We start from the raw sequence: 19454 nt of genomic DNA, 5'->3' as shown, positions 1-19454 counted from the left end.
TGAGACTCTGAAAACATTGATATCTGTAGTGAAAGAACTTTTAGGATGAGGTGGTACTGTTAACATTTGAGACAGTGGTAGCTGTCAATCATGCTATTCCTGCAAGATCCAAAGTTTCAGAGGCAGATGGGATTCCAGGAAATTTATTAGAAAAATCAAAGCAGGGGTAGTACCTGGTTGGCCAAATCAGAAAGGTACCTTATAGGTACCACAAAAATGTGTTTCCCACAAGGGTTACCTTAACAAAAACCTAAACTGAAAAGAAAAGAGGCATTTAATGAACACCTGGGGATTTGCCCATGCGATGCTTGACTCCATGCGTTGCACAGTGCTGGGACCCTGCAGGCCCTGAACAATGCTTACTGCATAGGTGAATGAAAGCAGAAACACACTCATATGCCTGGCACTGGCAACACAGTAGTCATTCAGTTACCTGGAGCCAACCACAGTCTGAAAATATTAAATGGAAAATTCCAGAAAAAAACAATTCATAGGGCATGGCTCTATGATCCTCCTGACATGTCGTCAGAAGGTAAATAGTAGCTTCATAACACTCCATCACTTCACTTCATCTGATCACAGAGGCATCATATCATCTCACATCATCATAAGAAGGGTAAATACAGTACATTAAGATATTTTGAGAGAGAGACCACTTTATACAACTTTTTTACAGTATATTGTTATAATTGTTGTCTTTTGTTATTATTTATTGTTGCCAATTTCTTACTGTGCCTAATTTATAAAATAACTTTGGCATATGTATTTACATAGGTACAGGAAATAATAACAAACTAGAACAATTACAATAATGTACTGTAAAAAAAGTTATATAAATATGGTCTCTCTCTCTCTCTTTCTCTCAAACATTGTATATATAGAGCTCGGTACTATCCGTGGTTTCAGCATCCACTAGGGTTTGTGGAATGTATCATATCCCTCATGGATAAAGTGAGACTAATGCATTCCTTTTCCCCAAAAACAGCTGCTCAGGATCAAAAGGGCAAATACTATCACCAAGTTGATAGTAAATAGATAATAAATAAAATCTCTTTATATAAAAGCCTAATACACAAAGTGTCCCCTCAGTAGTTGGACTGACTGGGAATTTGATCGCTTGCTATGACATGCGCTGACCACCAGGGGGCAGCGTGGAATGAAGGAAGGCCCTGGCCAGCAGCCAGCAGCCACTAGGGACCCTACCTATGCATGAATTTCATGCACCAGGCCTCTAGTAGAATAATAAAAAATAAAACCACGGTTCAGAAAAGCACCCAGGTAACACAGCTAGAAAGTGACTGAGTCAGGATTTAAATCTCAATGTCAGTCTCAGCTTCTTTCTACAACCCAAGAACTGCAAGGTTAAAAAAAGCAATCTCAGGATGCTGAGAATTGGTGGTTAATTGACTACTGTCTACTTTGAATAAATGCAAAGAAAAATGGAAAGCATGCTGAAGCCAAAGGAGGGAGATGATTTCTGTGTGCACTGCACTAAGTGGTCGATGAATATCTATTTTTCCTAGTTTCTGGCTATGGCTTCTTTCCAATAGTACTTAGAAAGTCCTGGTGGGGGCAAACCCTTCTATTTCAGGGAAGTTCTAATTGAGAAATAACAGAGAGGACTCCCTATTCTGAGCAATACATGGCATAGTTTGTTTTCCATGAGATGAAGAAGTCAAGGAATTGTTTCTTGATTTTTAGTAACCAGTCAAGAAAAGGACTGGCAACATGCCTGAAATCATACATGCCTTGGGCAATGCCAAGGTATTCATTAACAAGTTCAATATTATTATTTAATTCTGATAGGTTTTCTGGGTTGCGTTTGTTTCTTTTCTCACAGAGAAACCAGCCAGGATCCTTTTCTGACTATTGTAGAGATTCATGCAAAATGTGAGCCATAAATGCATTTAAGCAATTTGTAGGAAATATGATTAAAGATGGTAATATACTACAGCACTGGAAACAACTGATATGTTGGATACTCTTAAATTAAATCAGTTAACCTGATTCTTGCATTTAATTGCATCACAAAATTATATGATATATTTTGTTTGACATTAATGGAAAAGGCTTTTATATATTGTATCAAAAAAGCATCTATGTAGCTCTTTGTTCCAAAGCCCCACAATCTCAACAATTACTTATAAAAATTCATTGATTGTATAAGAAAACACCAAAATTTAGATTTTAAAACTACATATTTTAGTAAATTTATAAAAAATATACTTCTTAGACTTTGAAAACTGGAAAATATAGTAATTTTAAAACAAAAACTATACTCACATGAGCATCACTTTCAGTATATAAAGTGGCATCAATATGAATAGACTGAAAGGGAAGAAAATTAGGTAATATAAAAAATTATGCACTGCTTTAGATATGAGAACAATCTACTGACAATATTAAATTAAGCTTTTTAAATTAAATTCTTTGAGATAATTTTAGACTTGTATATAATTATAAGAGAAATTACAGTGAGACCCTGTGTATCCTTCACCATTGCCCCCCAATGGTAATATCCTGCATAACCACAGTATAAGATTACAACCAGAAAATTACATTGATACAATCTACCCACCTTGTTCAGATCTCACCATATTTATGTGCAATAAAGTGTGTGTGTGTGTGTGTGTGTGTGTGTTGTTCTATGTAACTGTATCAGTGGTTTGTATTTCAGTTATTATATTTTCATTTCTATAATTTCTTGTTTGGTTCCTTTTATATAGCGTATTACTCTGCAAAGACTTTTTGATTTTTTTCAGTTGTTTCAAGAATATCTGTAATTGCCTGTGGGTGCAATTTTATGATGTTGCTTGAAAATCCTTGTGTAATAATTTTGACATCTAATCCATGTCAGTTTCAGAATGTGTTGATTATCTTTTTTCACTCAAGTTGTAATTTTTTCTGCTGCTCAATATGATCAGTGAGTTTCAATGGTATTCAGATACTTTGGCCATTACATCAGGAGACCTTGATCTTATTTAAATGTTCTAATTTAGCCTGCAGTCACCTTGATTAGGTTTAGCATGCAGGGTCTGACCTATGTTTGTGTGCTTAGATTCCAATGAAGTTCCGTTTTCAGAATTTTTGTTGTGCTGATTTGGAAGGGTGGCTCACTTCATGCCCCTGGGACTCCGTTGGTCCCTGCTGTGTCACCCAGGGGGGCAGAAGATACTTCATTAAACACAGTTGTCAGTGGGCTCCTCTTCTCTGCCCCTCCACCCTGTAGGCTCTATCAGCCCAGTGGGTGACGTTAGGTTGGAGAGGGGTTCTCTAGCCCACAGGCAGAGAGCCTTTCCCAGGGTCAGGCTATTCCCCTTGCAATTGCCCCAAAGATGTCTGGTTTCTCTACAGTGGTTAGCAAACTGCAGCTCGGCAAACCACGGCTCGCGAGCCACATGCGAGCCACGGCTCGCGAGCTCTTTGGCCCCTTGAGTGTGTGGCTCTTCCACAAAATACCGACTTCTGCGCATGGGCCATGAAGTTTCAATCGCACTGTACGTGAACACCCGCACGTAGTATTTTGTGGAAGAGCCACACTGAAGGGGCCAAAGAGCTGCATGTGGCTCGCGAGCCGCGGTTTGCCAACCACGGCTCTAGTAGAAGCAAATCTCTCTCTGGGCTGTTGCGACAGAGAGCTCTTCATGCTGGGCCATTTATAAATTGAATTTAAAGATAATTAGGATCCAAAAATTGTAAGTGAAAAATTTCAATTGAGGTTCTACAAGGCCCGCTAATTTCTACAAAAATATTTTTGTTTCAAGTGAGATGCATTAAGACTGATAGCAAAACACAGGGACAGGGCTACGCCACAACAATTACATCAGATAGTTTATGGAAATACCAGGACTTACTTGAATAAGATTTTCAAATTTTTTCAAATCACTTATTACATCCTGCCAGTTTGCCTCTGTTTTTGGAACGCTTGCACTGATACAGCTGAAAGCAAAACCAAAAAGTAAAGCATTTTGAATGAACATAATACCGTCTTGATAAATACTAAAGGCGAAAGAGCAAGCAAGAATGTTTTGTCCTGATGAGTGAAAAGATGAGTGTTAGTCTTGCCTTCATACATCAACATCCCTAGAGGAACAGAAACACCAAACACGTAGGACAACCTCCTGTTAATTTAAAGCTAATTTGGGGACTGACAAAGTTATGAAGACATAACATATAAAAACCGGGTGCAATTGATTACAATGAATAAAAACAGTACCTAATGTGTGGTATGGCTCAGTAAATGTTTTTGAATGAATGACTATTTTTCTTTAAGTAGAGGTCCCATCAGACTTTTAAGTCTAATAAGTAAGTAAAATTTTTTAAATGAGCAATAATCACTTTCATATAATGATTTTGAATTGAAATATCCTCTATAGTACATTAAACATGCCCCTGGTATGCTGTGCACATCATTGCTATGCTTGCAGCAGCCTTTTCCATAAACATGACAGATGTTAAGCCCAATCTAGGCTGAGTGATCATATATTTATTCATTTTGGTAAAACAGAGATTTTGAATCTGGACAAAAGGTATGCACACTGACCAAATGACTATGGGATGATTCTGAAAGCTTCATGAAAAATAGCTGCGCCCTGATGGATTTTCATAGAAGCACAGACCCAACACTAATCCTTCTTTCGAGGAAGGGTTACCTGTGCAAATCTACTGGTTCCCACACTGTGAGATAAAGGCTGACCTCAGTCAGATTACAGAGCTAGAGGTTGGGTGCTTAGGCCAAGCGGCGCGGTTTACTAGTTGCATCTAAGAAAGAAGAGAAAAGTTAATCGGCATGGAAAATATGAATGTTATAGGAGAAAAAAACAAAAGGTCTAAAGAAAGAAAGAAATGCTTCCAAATGAACTAGGATAGGGCCCAAAGGACAGGAGAAGCCAGTGTCAGGAAATAGATTTTAAAAAAAAGTAACGCGATTGAATCCTAAATATCTATTTTGTTACTGCCATGAAAATCATGCAGGATATTAATAAGGAAGGTACTTTCAAGTGTAGTTATATACCAAAGGTCCATTTTATCTGCAGGATTTTAATACTCTTCACAATCCTATTAGGATATAGACATGTTCCGTGTCTACCAAACCTTCTGAGTCTCCATAATCAGCCCTCTCTCATACCCCAAATACTGACTACCTAAGGTGTAAGGTGACTGAACACACACCATTTCATAGGGGAGATATTGAGGGAGAATGGCAATTAGCATGATGATATTTATGCCTAAAGATAAAATTACCTCCAAATAAAGACATGAATGCCAGCCTCAGTTAAGAAATGACTGTTCAGAAGTAAACACAAATAGCACTGGATGGATGTACTCCTCAAATATGGTCTCTGGAAAATAAAATCATAGAGAAAATGATTAAATATCTTAGCTAAAAGGTGATATTTAAATTAGTAGTTTATCATATCTTTAAATCAAAATTTAAGAGTTAATGTTCTTTTTTCAGAATTAATAAAACTAGAATGTATCTGCTTTGTTGCCTGCCCTCCAGCTTTGTTTCTTGTGGACAAAATTCTTTTATATGTTTTTAATACATACCAATTTCAAGAAAATGTACAAATCTAATAATATCACCACCAATATTTTTTATTATCCTTAATCTCCTTCTCATCCTTCTTTCATTTTAAATAGTTCAACATATTTTATGCAGCATAGATTAATAACACAAAATACTAACCTGGGTTTATAGTTCTAGATTAACTTCATGCAACTGTATGAAAATTAATTATAAATGAATATCACTTGGAGAACGAATTGGATAGAAATGGAAGTAACTGAAGACACTCATGCCATCATGAGAGCCACTGTATAATAATATTTCTTGGTGATTTAGGAATATCACTTCTCTTGGGACCTCCCAGAATTTTGATACTTTTGTCTGCCTCTTTCATGTTGTAAAGCTTTAGAATTTCAGATGGCAGTGTTGACTGTCACCTTAACCACTAAGACTCTGTGATTCATTTAGTCTATGCTGAAGGCACGAGTAACAAAAACCCATACTGCACAATTCACTGAGGAGATATATATTTAAAGAACAATAGAGTGAGGTAAGTGAAATAATACATTCACAAGCAAGACATGGAGAGTATATCAAGGTTAACAGAGTTAAAAATCCTATTATATTTACTTTCAAAATAAGAACAGTCCATGTGAGAACAAACATCTGTTACATCCCAAGATCTCTAACAAAGAATCACATTATGAAATATCTGAGATTTAAGTGACCTTTTAGAAAAGTCCATATACTATCTTCATCTAATTATTCTTACCAAAATTCTCATTACTCAATGCCCAGATAAAGCCTTAAATATTGAAGAAGAGCTGGCTATGGCAATGGGTTTCCAGCAGCCATCCATCCAGAATACTTCCTATAATAAAATCCAGGGGAAATAATGATCCATTAAAAACACAAATAAACTATTGGGGGTGGGGGGGAACAAAGTAAGGGAATTAATATTTATTGAGCATGGGGAAGGTCAAGGGGGGAAAAAAAGGAGACATATGTACTACTCTTTGTAATACTTTAAGCAATAAAACAAAATTAAATAAAAAAGAAAGGATAGAGATGAACAATATTATTTCCCAACTAAAAAAAAAAAAAAAAGGATCATCCAAAAACATGAATTCCTTAGGAATAAATTTTGCTAAATAATGTATACAAGACCTCTGAAAACTAAAAAATATCTCTGGAAGAACCAAAATAGATAAAGAACCAAAATATGCCATGAAAATATTAAATATTTTTTAAATCTCAATTTTCCCCAAAGTAAAAAAAAAAAATTATTGAGCACCTATTTTTTCTCACAGGCACTCTATTAGTCACTGAATATATGTATCACATTTAATCCTCACAACAATCCTATGGGGTAGGGTTAGCAGCATTTGGCAAGTTGTCTGGGCCCCACAGCAAGTCTAAGACAGCTAAGATTAGAGACCAATCAATAGATGGTTCTCTCTCACCTTTCTCTCTCTCTCTCTCTCTCTCTCTCTCTCTCTTTCTCTCTCTCAGAAAAAAAAAGTGTGTGTGTGTGTGTGTGTGTGTGTGATCCATGTTGGTCAAAAAAACACCTGAAAAGGTAAAATATTCTATTCCTTTCTCTTTGGTCAAGACTCAATGTGTACTATTAATATACTATCTAATAAAAGGGTAATATGCAAATTAACCATCACTCTGTCACAAAGATGGCGGCGCCCATAGCCACAAGATGGTGGCGCCCAGTCCTGTCAGCCCCACTGGAGTTCCCCAGTGCCAGCAGGGCAGCTGCTGAGAGCAGGCAGCATGAGCAGACTGACGGAATGCTTGCTTTGTCGCCACGGCAATGAAGGGCCTCTGGGCAGCAGACACGGAGCGGCCGGGGATGGAGGGAGGCACACTTGTGTTGTTGCAGGACAGGCTGAGGGACCGCCCTCCACCCTGCACAAATTTTGTGCACCGGGCCTCTAGTATAATTATTATCAATGATAGTAATATTAATTAGGCTACGTATTGCTTACCTAGTGCTCTCAGATTTACAAAATTATTTTCATGTACATTATTAAATTCAATCCTGGCAATATTGTTATGTGGAAGGTATTATTTTACAGTGAAGAAACTGAGGCTCTGAGAGATTAAGCAGTTTGCTTCAGTTAAATGTCATACATGTGGCCATAAAATATGACCTCACATTCCAGGTTGGGCAGGAGGAGGAGGCATGCAAGGAATTTCACAAATTCTGTGGTTGGGAAGTGTAGGCTCCTTACTGTAGGAAGAACCTGGCCCACTCAAAGCGAATAATAAATAAAAAGCCACCGTCTCTGCTAGCATAAAAGCAGGTCTTCCAAAGTTGAACTCAAGTTCTCCCACAGGCATTACCTCATTTGACTCTCAACAAAAACCTGTCAGAGAGAAGTGGCTGAAACCAGGCTCACTACTTTATGAGAGGCAAACATAGGGATGAAATACACTGTCCACTTCCTTTGCTGCCATATTTTTGGAGAACTACAGAAGAGTGGTTCAGCCTGGCATACAAATTGCATGTGGTCATAAAATGCCCTTTTAATCAGCATCTTTTGTTTGTCCTTCATTCACCTGGGTGCCTGCAGCTGGGAATTAAAAAAAGACTAAGTCCTAGCCTGACTCTCAGAGAGCTCACAGAGTTTAAACAGGAAGTTTTGGCAGTCCTGTGACTGGGTCTCCCTGCACAGTGCTTGTTGACATGATGACGGGCACTGCTAGCCTAGCAGGATGTCACTGGGCAGGGATAAACAAGAAGAGTGGACAGGCACATCAACACATCTGGCCAGTTCTAAGAGCTTTAATTCTGGAGTGACTTGTGAAAAGAGCTGTAAGTATGTTACATTCTATACATTTTGAATATTGTAATTTATCCTACTGAGAAAATATATCTAACACATGACCATTTGCTTTATTTTATTCTCTTTGTTTACTTCCCTAGTTGCACATGTAAAGTAAATTTTCATAGACTTAACGTCAAAAGAAGAGTTCTAAATATTAGTTTATACGGTAAAGACATTTATCTATTCACTAAAACACACTAAAAATGAAGGCAAATCAAGATCGAATGTGCACTATAAAGAATGTAAGGGAGTGTAGCTGTCCTTCATTGGAAGGTGGGTTGATGTGGAGGTGTAACTTCTCAACTATGGCTTTGATTTTCCCAGTTACTTAGGACTAACAGTCATCAGCAGAGAGTGATGATGGGGAAGAGGTGTTAGGGGTTGAAGACAGAGGAGAATGAAAGAAATCACCATCAAGGTAAGAAAGAGAATAAACTAAAATAAGTATTGGATGAGAGCCATGCCTATTGGAAGTTCATGGTCATGAATGGAGGTAAGATTAGTGTGTGTTTTCTCCAGCCACATTAAGCTGCAAGGAACAGTTAGGCCTGGAATATGTAGAAAACTGGACTGAATCATAGCTGTGTATGTCAGACAAGCGCAAGAGGCAGGGGTTGTAGCAAGTATGCTAGGGAATGTAAGGGAGCTACGTCCATGGAATTTTATTTTCTTCTTATTATAAAACTTCTTGGAGGAAGTGTTATTGGAATCACACTATAAAGGATGGGCAGATTTTAGACGTGAGTTTTTAAAAGGAAACAACATTTTAGGTGGAAGAAAGAGCTGAGCAAGAACATACGCAAACCAGTGCGTATATACTTTTCAGAGAAAAGTGAGTCATTTGATAACAATCTGAAAGTAGTGGTAGGTAAGAGTGGACAAATCTGTTGCCTCTGTATAAAGCAGGAACTGGTAAACATTTTCTCTAAAGGGCCAGACAGTACATCAGGCTTTGTAATAATAGGCCTTGTAGGGTCTGTCTTGAGGATGTCACTCGGCTATTCCATTGTGAAAACAGCCATAGACCATGCATGAATGAATGGGTATGGCTGTGTTCCAATACAACTTCATTTATCAAAACAGATGATTGGTGAATTTGACCCACAGTTTATAGTTTGCAGACCTATGACTCCTGTGGATCTCTTAATCAGTCCCATTGGAATACAGCTGAGAAACTGATATCTTCAAATGTCTCAGATTTTCCTGTCTGTCATTAAGGGAACTAGCATTTTTCAGTAATTGCTTTCACACTACTTTTAATTGACACCAATATTATGAAAATGTCAAACATAAAATTTTGTGATACAATCTGTGTTCACTAGTAAGTTAAAAAATATATATGAACTAGGTTACCATGGTTACTACTGTGATTTTGAAAAAGTAATCCATGCAAAGATAAGATCTGAAGTTGGTATTTAATGCTCTCATAAAGCCACACACATGATAGTAGAGCCCATAAATCTCAGCTTATCAAAACAACAAAAGTAAATGATTAGGTAGGACGTTTCTTCTTTTAAAAATACAATTTCATGCAAAGTTTATAAAATATATGTATTTTAAATATAAATTTTAAATAAAACATTTTTCTTGGCAATACTTAAAACAATACAAATTGCTAAATTATACTGTTGTACACATTTAAATATCTATATTGCCAAGAACAAAGGCAGGGATAAAATTCGGATAGCTAGGTTATCATGACTATTCAAAAAAACATTCCTTAAATAGATGGTATCATAAAAGGTGAATAAAAAACACCTCAGGAAGTTTATCATATAAGATAGACAATGATGATGCATATATATAGTTAGAGGGCGTATTTCTTAGTATAGTTCTATGTAGCAATATGTTCATGTGCTTTAAAAAAAATTTTTTTTTTACATTTTTTATTGATTTTAGAGAGAGGAAGGGAGAGAGAGAGGAAAAAAACACATCAATGTGTGAGAGAAACATCAATTGGTTGCCTCCCACATGCACCTGGACTGGGGATTCAAACCCACAACCTGGCACATGCCCTGTTCAGGGATCAAACCAGCAACCTTTTGATGCACAGGATGACACTCAACCAACTGAGCCAGACTGACCAGGGCCATGTGCTTTATTTTTTATTTTTTTATCATTAGGCGCAAACATTCTTGAAAAGGGTTTGTGGGTTTTTGAAAAATGCTAGCTAGTACACTTCTCTAAGGCAGGTATAATGTGATATTTAAGGAAGTTTGGGGCATAAAACAAGTTAACATTTAGTATATTTGGGTCTAAGTACTTTTTTAAAACCTCATTCGTTTATTTATTTTGCAAAAATGTGACGTCCTTGTGGTCATAAACCTTGTTCAGTCCTGTACCTCCAACACATAAAAGCATCCATGATACATAATAAGTGCATATCACGTTTGTTGGATTTTATTTTTAATTTATTTACAACTACATTGTCCCTATTGTCACAACTATTAACCACATTTCATCTTTCTGCTACATCTATTTTGCCAATTTCAAATTCCAAGCTACAAAGTATTGCTGGAAAGTATGTGCCATTAGAATTTCCTGAGATGCAACTGGTAATGGGCCTTTTCTATAGCCTACAGCTTTGCTCTTGCAGACATTCCCCACCACACATTTAATATCAACTTTATTGAGGTATAATTTCACATTTTAGGTATATGGTATGCAGAATTTTGTATACATCCGAGAAATCACCATCACCAACATGATTATAAAACATCTATAATCAAATTTCTCTCACGCCAACTTGCAGTCACTGCATTCCCAATTCCCACCACCAGGGGCAACCCCTGACCCAACATGCACTTTTCCAACTAGCAAGGTGGTAGAAAAATCATAAGTAATCGCCATATGGGAAATAATGCGGGAGAAGTAAATTCGTGTTAAGATTATTTGAAGAAGGTGAAATACATTCATGATGATTAACTGCAAAAATCAAAAGAAAAGTTTACTGCAGAAAAAGAAAACTCTAGATATATCACTATAATTTCCAAACCAAAAGGAAATAACACTAAACCTATCTGATGGAAGGCCATGGCAGGCAAAAAAGAAAATTTAAACAAAGGAAGCACAGTAAAAAATATACATACAACATAATGTGGAAGTAGTTAGTCTAAACATACAAGTATATCCACCCACACATGCAAAGATGGGATAAAATCAGTATCTGCTTACTAAATGACAGACACTTAGATTGTGTTTTAAAAAATAATGAGAAAGACAGAGAGAGAAATTTTAAAATATGTCATTTATAAGAAATGGAACAAAAATAAAATGGTACAGACAACAGTATGGTGGTTACCAAAGGGAAAGGGAGGGGAGGAAGTTAGTGAAGAATAAAGGGGGTCCAATATATGGTGATGGAAGATCTGACTTTAGGTGGTAGAAACTCAATGAAATATACAGATGATGTATCATAGAATTGTACATTTAAAATCTATATAATGTTATTAGCCAATGTTACCCCAATAATTTAAAAAAATTTTTAAATGCTACAAAAAACTTGAAAATGCAAATAATGAAAAAGTACAGTAAGACTAATACTAGAATAACAGAATTCAAATAAGTACTAAGCAATACAAAGGATAATGCACATGTATAAAAGTTACAACCTATAATAAAATATATTAATCATGAACCTTCACTTACCTAACAATATAGCTTAAAATTATATAGAGGGAAAATAAGAAGTTATTAAAGATCTTAAAACATTTTTTAGAAATTTATACTAAACAAAAATGAAAGGGCTATGGTCTGTGGTATGCAAGAAATCTGGCTCTCAGAAATAAAAATAAAAACCACACTGATTTGTAACATTTGCCAATTTATATTATGTAAATATCCTACACCACACTGATTTCCAGCCAGTGGTTTAACAACTGGTTCACAAAAGGCCTGAATACTGAACCATTGGCTCTCACAAGCCAGTTAGAGCTGGCTCCACTTAACCAATGCCTATGGCAAATTTTAGAACAATAAACAATGTTGTATGTAGTAAATATGTATATTAGGTAAATATATAGGGATAGAGGAAAACATTCTACCTTACAGAAATAGTACATAAAAAAAATTAACACATCAAACATTCATAACATGTTATCGATGACCTAGACAAAAAAATGTCTATGTACTAGACCTAAAATAAAGTTTCAAAAAATTATAAAAATCTGAAATTACACCTGACACATTTTGTGATCACAAATCAGTACTGGTATATTGGACTATTGAATTGAATAGTGGGGAGTGGGCCTAAGCCGTCAGTAGGACATCCCCTGAGGGCTCCTAGACTGTGAGGGGGGCAAGCCAGGCTGAGGGACCTCCTCCAGTGCACGAATTTTCATGCACCGGGCCTCTAGTCAATAAAAGCCTAGAAAAGGTTTTAAAAATACATTCACTTATATGAAAATTTATCCTTTTAAATAATCTATAATGATATAAGTGTAATATGCTAATTAGACTGGACGTCCTTCTGGACAACCTTCTGGATGAAACCGAGGCTGCGAGGGAAGCCCGAGTCTCGGGTGCCAGAGGGAAGCTGGTGCCAGCAGCTGGGGGAAAGAAGGCCTACTCTTGCACTAATTTAATGCATTGGGCCTCTAGTGATAATATAAAAGAGAAAAACAATCTGAAAATTATATAAGAAGTATCTGTTAAACATGGCAAAAGCATAGTGATTGAAAATTCTATTGTCTCTCATATAAAATAATTAGATTGAAATGATTTTTATGCATTAATCTCAAAAATCTATGAAAATAATAAAATTACAAAGAAAATAGAATCAAATATTACTAAAAATAAAAACAGAAGTTAATGAAGTAGGAAAAATAATTAGTAAAATCAAGAAATGGTTCTTTTTTTTGCCCAGCCAGCATGCTCAGTGGTTGAGCATTGACCTATGAACCAGCGGGCCAGGGTTCGATTCCTGGTTAGGGCACATGCCAGGGTTGCAGACTCAGTCCCCAGTAGTGGATATGCAGGATGCAGCCAATCAATGATTTTCTCTCATCATTAATGTTTTTATCTATCTCTCTCCCTTCCTCTCTGAATATATATATATATATATATATATATATATATATATAGTTCTTTTTAAAACAAATCTGATCAAAACCAAAATGGAAAGTCTCAAATTCTATATTTTAAAAATGTAAAAGGGCAATTATTACTATAATTTTTATAGATTACACATTCATACAAATCAATTTGAGCACTGACTTTCTAAGAAAATATATGTTATCAAAATAGACTCAAGAAGATGGAAAAAACTGGATTGAGGATTAGTCTAAATATATGTAATAAAAAGACTGATTTCTTCATGCAGGTTTTACCAAACACACAGGGAACTTATAAATCCTTCTGATAATATAAGATTAGTTTAATTCAAGGGCACAAAAATCTGATAGCAAAACTATGTAATGGTATCCTAAAAAAGAAAATTACATAGCAATTACTTATATGAAAGATGCAACCTTTTAAAATAAAATATCAACAAATTTCATCAAGCAGTGTGTTAACAGAATAAAATTAAATGACTACAAGTAGATTTTATTATTGAAATGAAAGGATGGTGACAATCAGGAAGTTTATTAGTGAATTTACTACATTAATAGATCAAAAGACAGGTCATATGGTTGCCTTTGCAAATGGGGAGAATATTTGACAAATTTTAGCATAGGTTCTTAAAACAAAAAAATGTGGAAATATTTTCCAACTGATAAAGCCATAGGATTCCTATCTAGGATCATTTTCATGAAGTATAGGCACAAAATGAGGACGCGCACAGGCCAGGTTGCTAGTGGTCCCAGCTATGTGCCTGTAAGTCCGGGCTATTCTTTACTCTCTCGGTGACTTCAAGACATGGATATACCTTGATTCATTTCCTCCACCCAAAATCAGCAAAGTGGAGATGCTCAATGAACATACCTCCTATGATTATTGTGCAGATTAAATTTTACATGTATAGCACTTGAGATTGTGCAAGACGCATAAGGACTTAAAACACCATCTATTAATATTACATTGCTATCTCATCAAGAACCTTTGAGAAAAATATGGGAGGCATCATTAATATCAGCCTCATTTTACAAATAAAGCAAAACTCAGAGAAAGTAAGTAATTTGCTCATTACACATGCCAAGAAGGAAGACAACTGAAATTTAGTCCTGGTTCCTTCATTCACTTACACATTCATCAAATATTTATTGAGCCCCTACTATGCACCAGTCACTCTTCTTCTAAGGACACAGCACTGAAAAAAACCTCAGAATGTCAGGAAACAAACAAGTAATTAGAAAGTATGGCTGATGGTGTCGAGAGCAATTAATATAGAGTGTGTGATATAGATCATCTTGACCATTGTACAGAAGATGTATTTAAAGGAATCAAGACTGAAGGTAGGAAAATGAGTCAATTATTATTGTAGCAGTCCAGCTAAGGAGCTACATTGAGGAAGCAGCAATAGGAACTGAAAAGTATTGCTTATTGGAGTACTATGTCCCAGCAAAATTGGCAAGTTTTGTTGGCTGTCAAAATTTGTAGGATGAGGGAGGAGGAAGAGTCTAAGATAACTAACAGGTTTTATGGTTTGGAAGGTCAGGGCAGTGGTGATTGAGATTGGACAGAGATAGGTCTGGTGTGAGGGAAGATGACTCATCCATTGTTGGATATGTTAAGTCTGGGAGGTTGGTGGGATATCAAAGAAATGCTCTGGCAGATAGACAAATATGCAAATTAGAAGCTCAAGAGATGGCAGTACTGGAGAAATAATTGGCTTAAAACATTGAATTCAGAGGAGATCAAGCTAGGAGAGCATGTAAAGAGAAAAGTGCAGTGAGAAAAAAAAAGAACAACAATCTTTAACCTTTCTTCAGATAATGGCTTCCATGAAAGGCTTCTAAGTGCTTCAGGTTATTGGTGGCAGCCAGCGTGTTCACGCAGCAAGCAATTACAGCACGTGTGTGAGAAGCGCCCTTCCTTGATTGTAAGAAGCACATTTTTTTTTCCAATTTGAACGTTTCTGAAATTGGGTCACATCATATAAATAATCTCTATCCTCATCCCCAGAAAAGCTGTTATTAAAAAGATTGTGCTTTAAAAATGTATTTCAGAGCAGGTTCTCTGGGAGGAGACTCTGACTAATTCACGTGCAGGAGGTAGACTGGGGGAGGTTTGCAGAATCACTACCTGTAGGGGAAGTCAAGAAAGCAGAAATGGGCAGAGGAAGAAGGGAGGCCACTCTGCACTCAGTGACTGGGTTTTGTGGAGCTGGGGAGCTGGGTGGCCCTCTGCAGTTGTACAAATTGGGGAAACAATGGCCTTTATGGCCCTCCCCTCCCCTCAAAGAACACTGGTTGCCCTGGGGAGTGGGCGTGCTCTCTGAACGGAAAGTTTCTCCCAGAGAAGACTGTCAGCTGAAACCTCTAGCAAGTAGCACTCCCACTAGGTGAGATAACAAGTTCTTTATTCCTGAAAGAGAATATGGTCACTGAATGACATCCACTACAAATGATATTTAAGAATGAAGGAAATAGCCTGGCCTGCATGGTTCAGTGGTTGAGTGTGTTGACCTTTGAACCAGGAGGTCACAGTTCAATTCTGCCTGGGATGTGGGCTCAATCCCCAGCGTGGGGCATGGAGGAGGCAGCCGATCAATGATTCTCATCATTGATCTTTCTATCTCTCCCTTCCTCTCTGAAATCAATAAACAAGATATTTTTTCAAAATGAAGGAAATAAAGCATTTTTATTTCAATAAGATTTATATTAATATACTCATGAAGTATTAAACACAAATTTTGTCTGGTGCAACCCATTTAAAAATCCATTATATTAAAAGTTCAGGTCATCTGAAATTCTACCCTGTTTGGGGTAAAGTGGAGAAAAATAATTATTCCTAAAAATTAAAAAAAGTATATGAGATCACAAATGATATTCACTGCACAAGTCCTAGGCATTTACCAAAAAACCATTTGGCAATGAAAGTGTAAAATAACAATGGTAAGTTCTAATTTATGGGGTAATTGGAATGAGAGGCAGATTTAACAAAAAGTCAGTGAGGCTCCAACGCCTGCATTTTGCATTGCCTGTAGTGAGGAAGCAACTGCCATAGCTCAGGGGGCTTGGGGCACAAGGAAGGTGGCCCCAGAGGGTGGTCACCTTCTACCTCCTAGAAGTCATCCAGGGTTTGCAGCAGGTACTACCAGCAAGTATAATCAGCCGGCAGGCTGCCAGCACTTCCTCCAATCTACTTGGACTTCAAAGACAATCTAATCCCAATAGACCTCAAGGGGTATCTAGACCTTATTGGTGACTCTACGCAAGTGAATACAACCCATCAGGGTCACTGTGTCCTAGGCTCTCAGCCAAGTTTCCCTCAACTCCCACAAAAGACGTTCCCACAAGGGTGGGGATAGGGAGTCAAGAGGGAGCAGTGAAGACCTAGCCAAGTTGGAGCCACTGCAGAGGCAGGTGCCTCTCTGAGATCATGCCAAGTGAAACCCCAAAGCTGGACTTCTCCCAAGCTTCCCTCCAAACAAGAACTGCCTGAGGGTGAAGCCAGTAATGCACTATAAAGGTAAATGAAAATACTTCCTAAACCATCAATAATAAAAAAACAAATTTCAATTTACTTTGGTAGAGAAAAGAACAACATTTCTTTGTGTTCTCTCTATAGAAAATATTAAAAATCATTATCATATAAAAGAGGAAGTATGAGTGCATGCAGACAAAAATTTGTAAGAAATAAAGTATATAAAGATGAATCCAGATGTTTATTAATCATGATGGTAATATTTTGGAATGTTTTGGTATTTTTCAATGTTTTTGTTTCTGTAATTTACGATTTCTTCTCCTAATCTAAATAAAGCCTTAAAAATGTTCTAGTTGACAAACTTTGTTTTCACCATTGATACTCATTCTTAAAGAGGATGAGGCACTATACAAGCTTGAGGTCCCCACAAACCTGGATTCTCCTCACTTATGACATTCTCCCAAGCACTTAATTAATTTTAATCCAGTAAATTTATGAGGTAGATGCTGTCATTATTCTACTTTATAGGTGAAGAAGTTGAGGGCAGAGAGTTTAAGAAACTTGCCTATAGTAAGTCACAGAGGACAAGGTAGTGTGGGACTTGAACCTGTCGCCTGTGCTATACTGAAGTAGGCAATTTATAGATTACAGTGGAACTTCATTTCTGGAACACCTCCCATCTTGAACAACTCACTTCCCAACCTGACAACCCTTTCATGCTGATATCTGTATGATCAGTCATGCACCACTCAGGTGACAGACAAAAAAGAGAATGCGCGAATATGAATCAGTTTACCACTTTTAAAATCTCAGGATGTTGTGCTGTGAATATTTTTGTGTGTTTTTTTGTGTGTGTGGGTGTGTGTGTTTTGCTTTATTTTTATTTTTTGCTTTTATTGCTGCTTATAATTATTTTTAAATTTTGTTTTTTTATTATACCTTTCATTTTTGTTAAATTTTCATTTCATGTCCTTTTTGTTTTTAAAATATTTATAGATTAAACAGTACAATAAACATGTACTGAATATGAAAAAGGTTAAAACAGGGAATCATTTGGGGTCTGTAACAGATTAATTCAATTTACATTATTTCTAATGGGAATAAATGAGTAAGTTTTGGAACAGCTTTCCAGAACTAACTAAGGTCAAGAAACAAGGTTCCACTGTATTTCACTTGTCATTCACCATTTATTAAGCTCCCTTTTGGTGAAATGTGTTAGGTGCTGGATAATTTTGGGTGGATTTGAGATCATTCCTACCCTCACAAAGCATAAAGACTGATGAGAAGACCCAAAATGCTGTAATGGAAAGCATAATAAAAATATGAAGGTATTAAAAGTGCTATGAATCAATAAAGGAGACTAATGAATTAAACATTCTGATCTGCCAAGTGAAAGAGTGTGAGCAATGACATAAACATCTGTTAAGTTTCCTTTCATTCATGAAACATTGGGAAGCTAATGCTATAATATTCTGCAATTTTAACTCAAGATAGTGGATATGTTTGGGACAACACATTTTAAAAGTTTCATTTCAGGAATAATGAACAGATGTTTTCTGAATCCCCATGATGTGGCCAGCATTTTGATAGGCATTTCATAATCTAATCAAGGAAAAAACAAATTTTATAACTTGGAAGAATAACTGAGATCCTATAGTTCATCTTCTTTCTCCATGAGGAAGCTGAAGTCAAAAGATAGCTGGAAAATACTCCAAGAGTTATTTTTTTCAGAAAGCCTTTCCTTAAATGACCACAGGCAGGTACCATTTTACCATTTTCCAAACCCAGCTTAGCATATTGTTATTCTTCTATGGTTCTTGTTCTTTAGCTGGTCATTAAGATCATGAGCTTTTAAACTTTTTTATTTTATGATCAATGGCACCTTTTTATTTAAATCCTCACCCAAGGATATGTTTCTATTGATTGAGAGAGAGAGAGAGAGAGAGAGAGAGAGAGACATCGGATCAGTCAGTTGCCTTCTGTACCTGTCCTGACTGGGAATCAAACCAGAAACCTTTTGGCTCACGGGATGATGCTCCAACCAACTGAACCACCCAGCTAGGGCTCAGTGACACTTTTAATATCTAAAAGCTATTCACCATCTCTTCATAAAAATGCATATAAATGCATATACAAAAATTAGGTTAAAATCATCTGGAGCTAAAACATTCATTCCTGCTGAAACCGGTTTGGCTCAGTGGATAGAGCGTCGGCCTGCGGACTGAAAGGTCCCAGGTTCTATTCCGGTCAAGGGCATGTACCTGGGTTGTGGGCACATCCCCAGTAGGAGATGTGCAGGAGGGAGCTGATCAATGTTTCTCTCTCATCGATGTTTCTAACTCTCTATCTCTCTCCCTTCCTCTCTGTAAAAAATCAATAAAATATATTTTAAAAAAATAAAAATAAAACATTCATTCCTCTGGTCTCAGGTTAAGGGTCTTTCTTCTAGATTGTTGGGTCCATAAAATAATTCTTTAATGCATGTCAGTAACAAACATACATAAAATACATTTATTTGTGTATCACCTATAGTGCCTAACACTGCAATAAACTTGAGAGAAGCTTAATAAATGTCTTGT

At 36.6% G+C, this 19454-nt stretch overlaps 1 protein-coding gene across 9 annotated transcripts in view; it reads right to left on the bottom strand.

Annotated features, from left to right (window-relative positions):
* IL15 (interleukin 15) overlaps positions 1 to 19454 on the bottom strand; it is a 61426-nt gene that overhangs the window by 3929 nt on the left and 38043 nt on the right. For 8 of the 9 annotated variants that reach the window (XM_070417214.1, XM_070417218.1, XM_070417219.1 and 5 more), the window contains 3 exons: positions 5245 to 5342; positions 3855 to 3939; positions 2284 to 2328 (listed from right to left, as the gene is read on the bottom strand). In XM_070417214.1, the coding sequence (XP_070273315.1) occupies positions 2284 to 2328; positions 3855 to 3939; positions 5245 to 5342 (228 nt within the window). Of the gene's footprint in view, positions 1 to 2283; positions 2329 to 3854; positions 3940 to 5244; positions 5343 to 6281; positions 6381 to 19454 lie in introns of all 9 variants that reach the window. The other variant, XM_070417215.1, reaches the window with a different exon arrangement.

Source organism: Myotis yumanensis, unplaced genomic scaffold (genome assembly GCF_028538775.1).
Source record: "Myotis yumanensis isolate MYYU_CA2020_CCGP unplaced genomic scaffold, mMyoYum1.0.hap1 SCAF_5, whole genome shotgun sequence".
NCBI lineage: Eukaryota > Metazoa > Chordata > Mammalia > Chiroptera > Vespertilionidae > Myotis > Myotis yumanensis.
The sequence above is the reverse complement of the archived record's forward strand: the minus strand, read 5'-3'. Positions and strand labels throughout refer to the sequence as shown.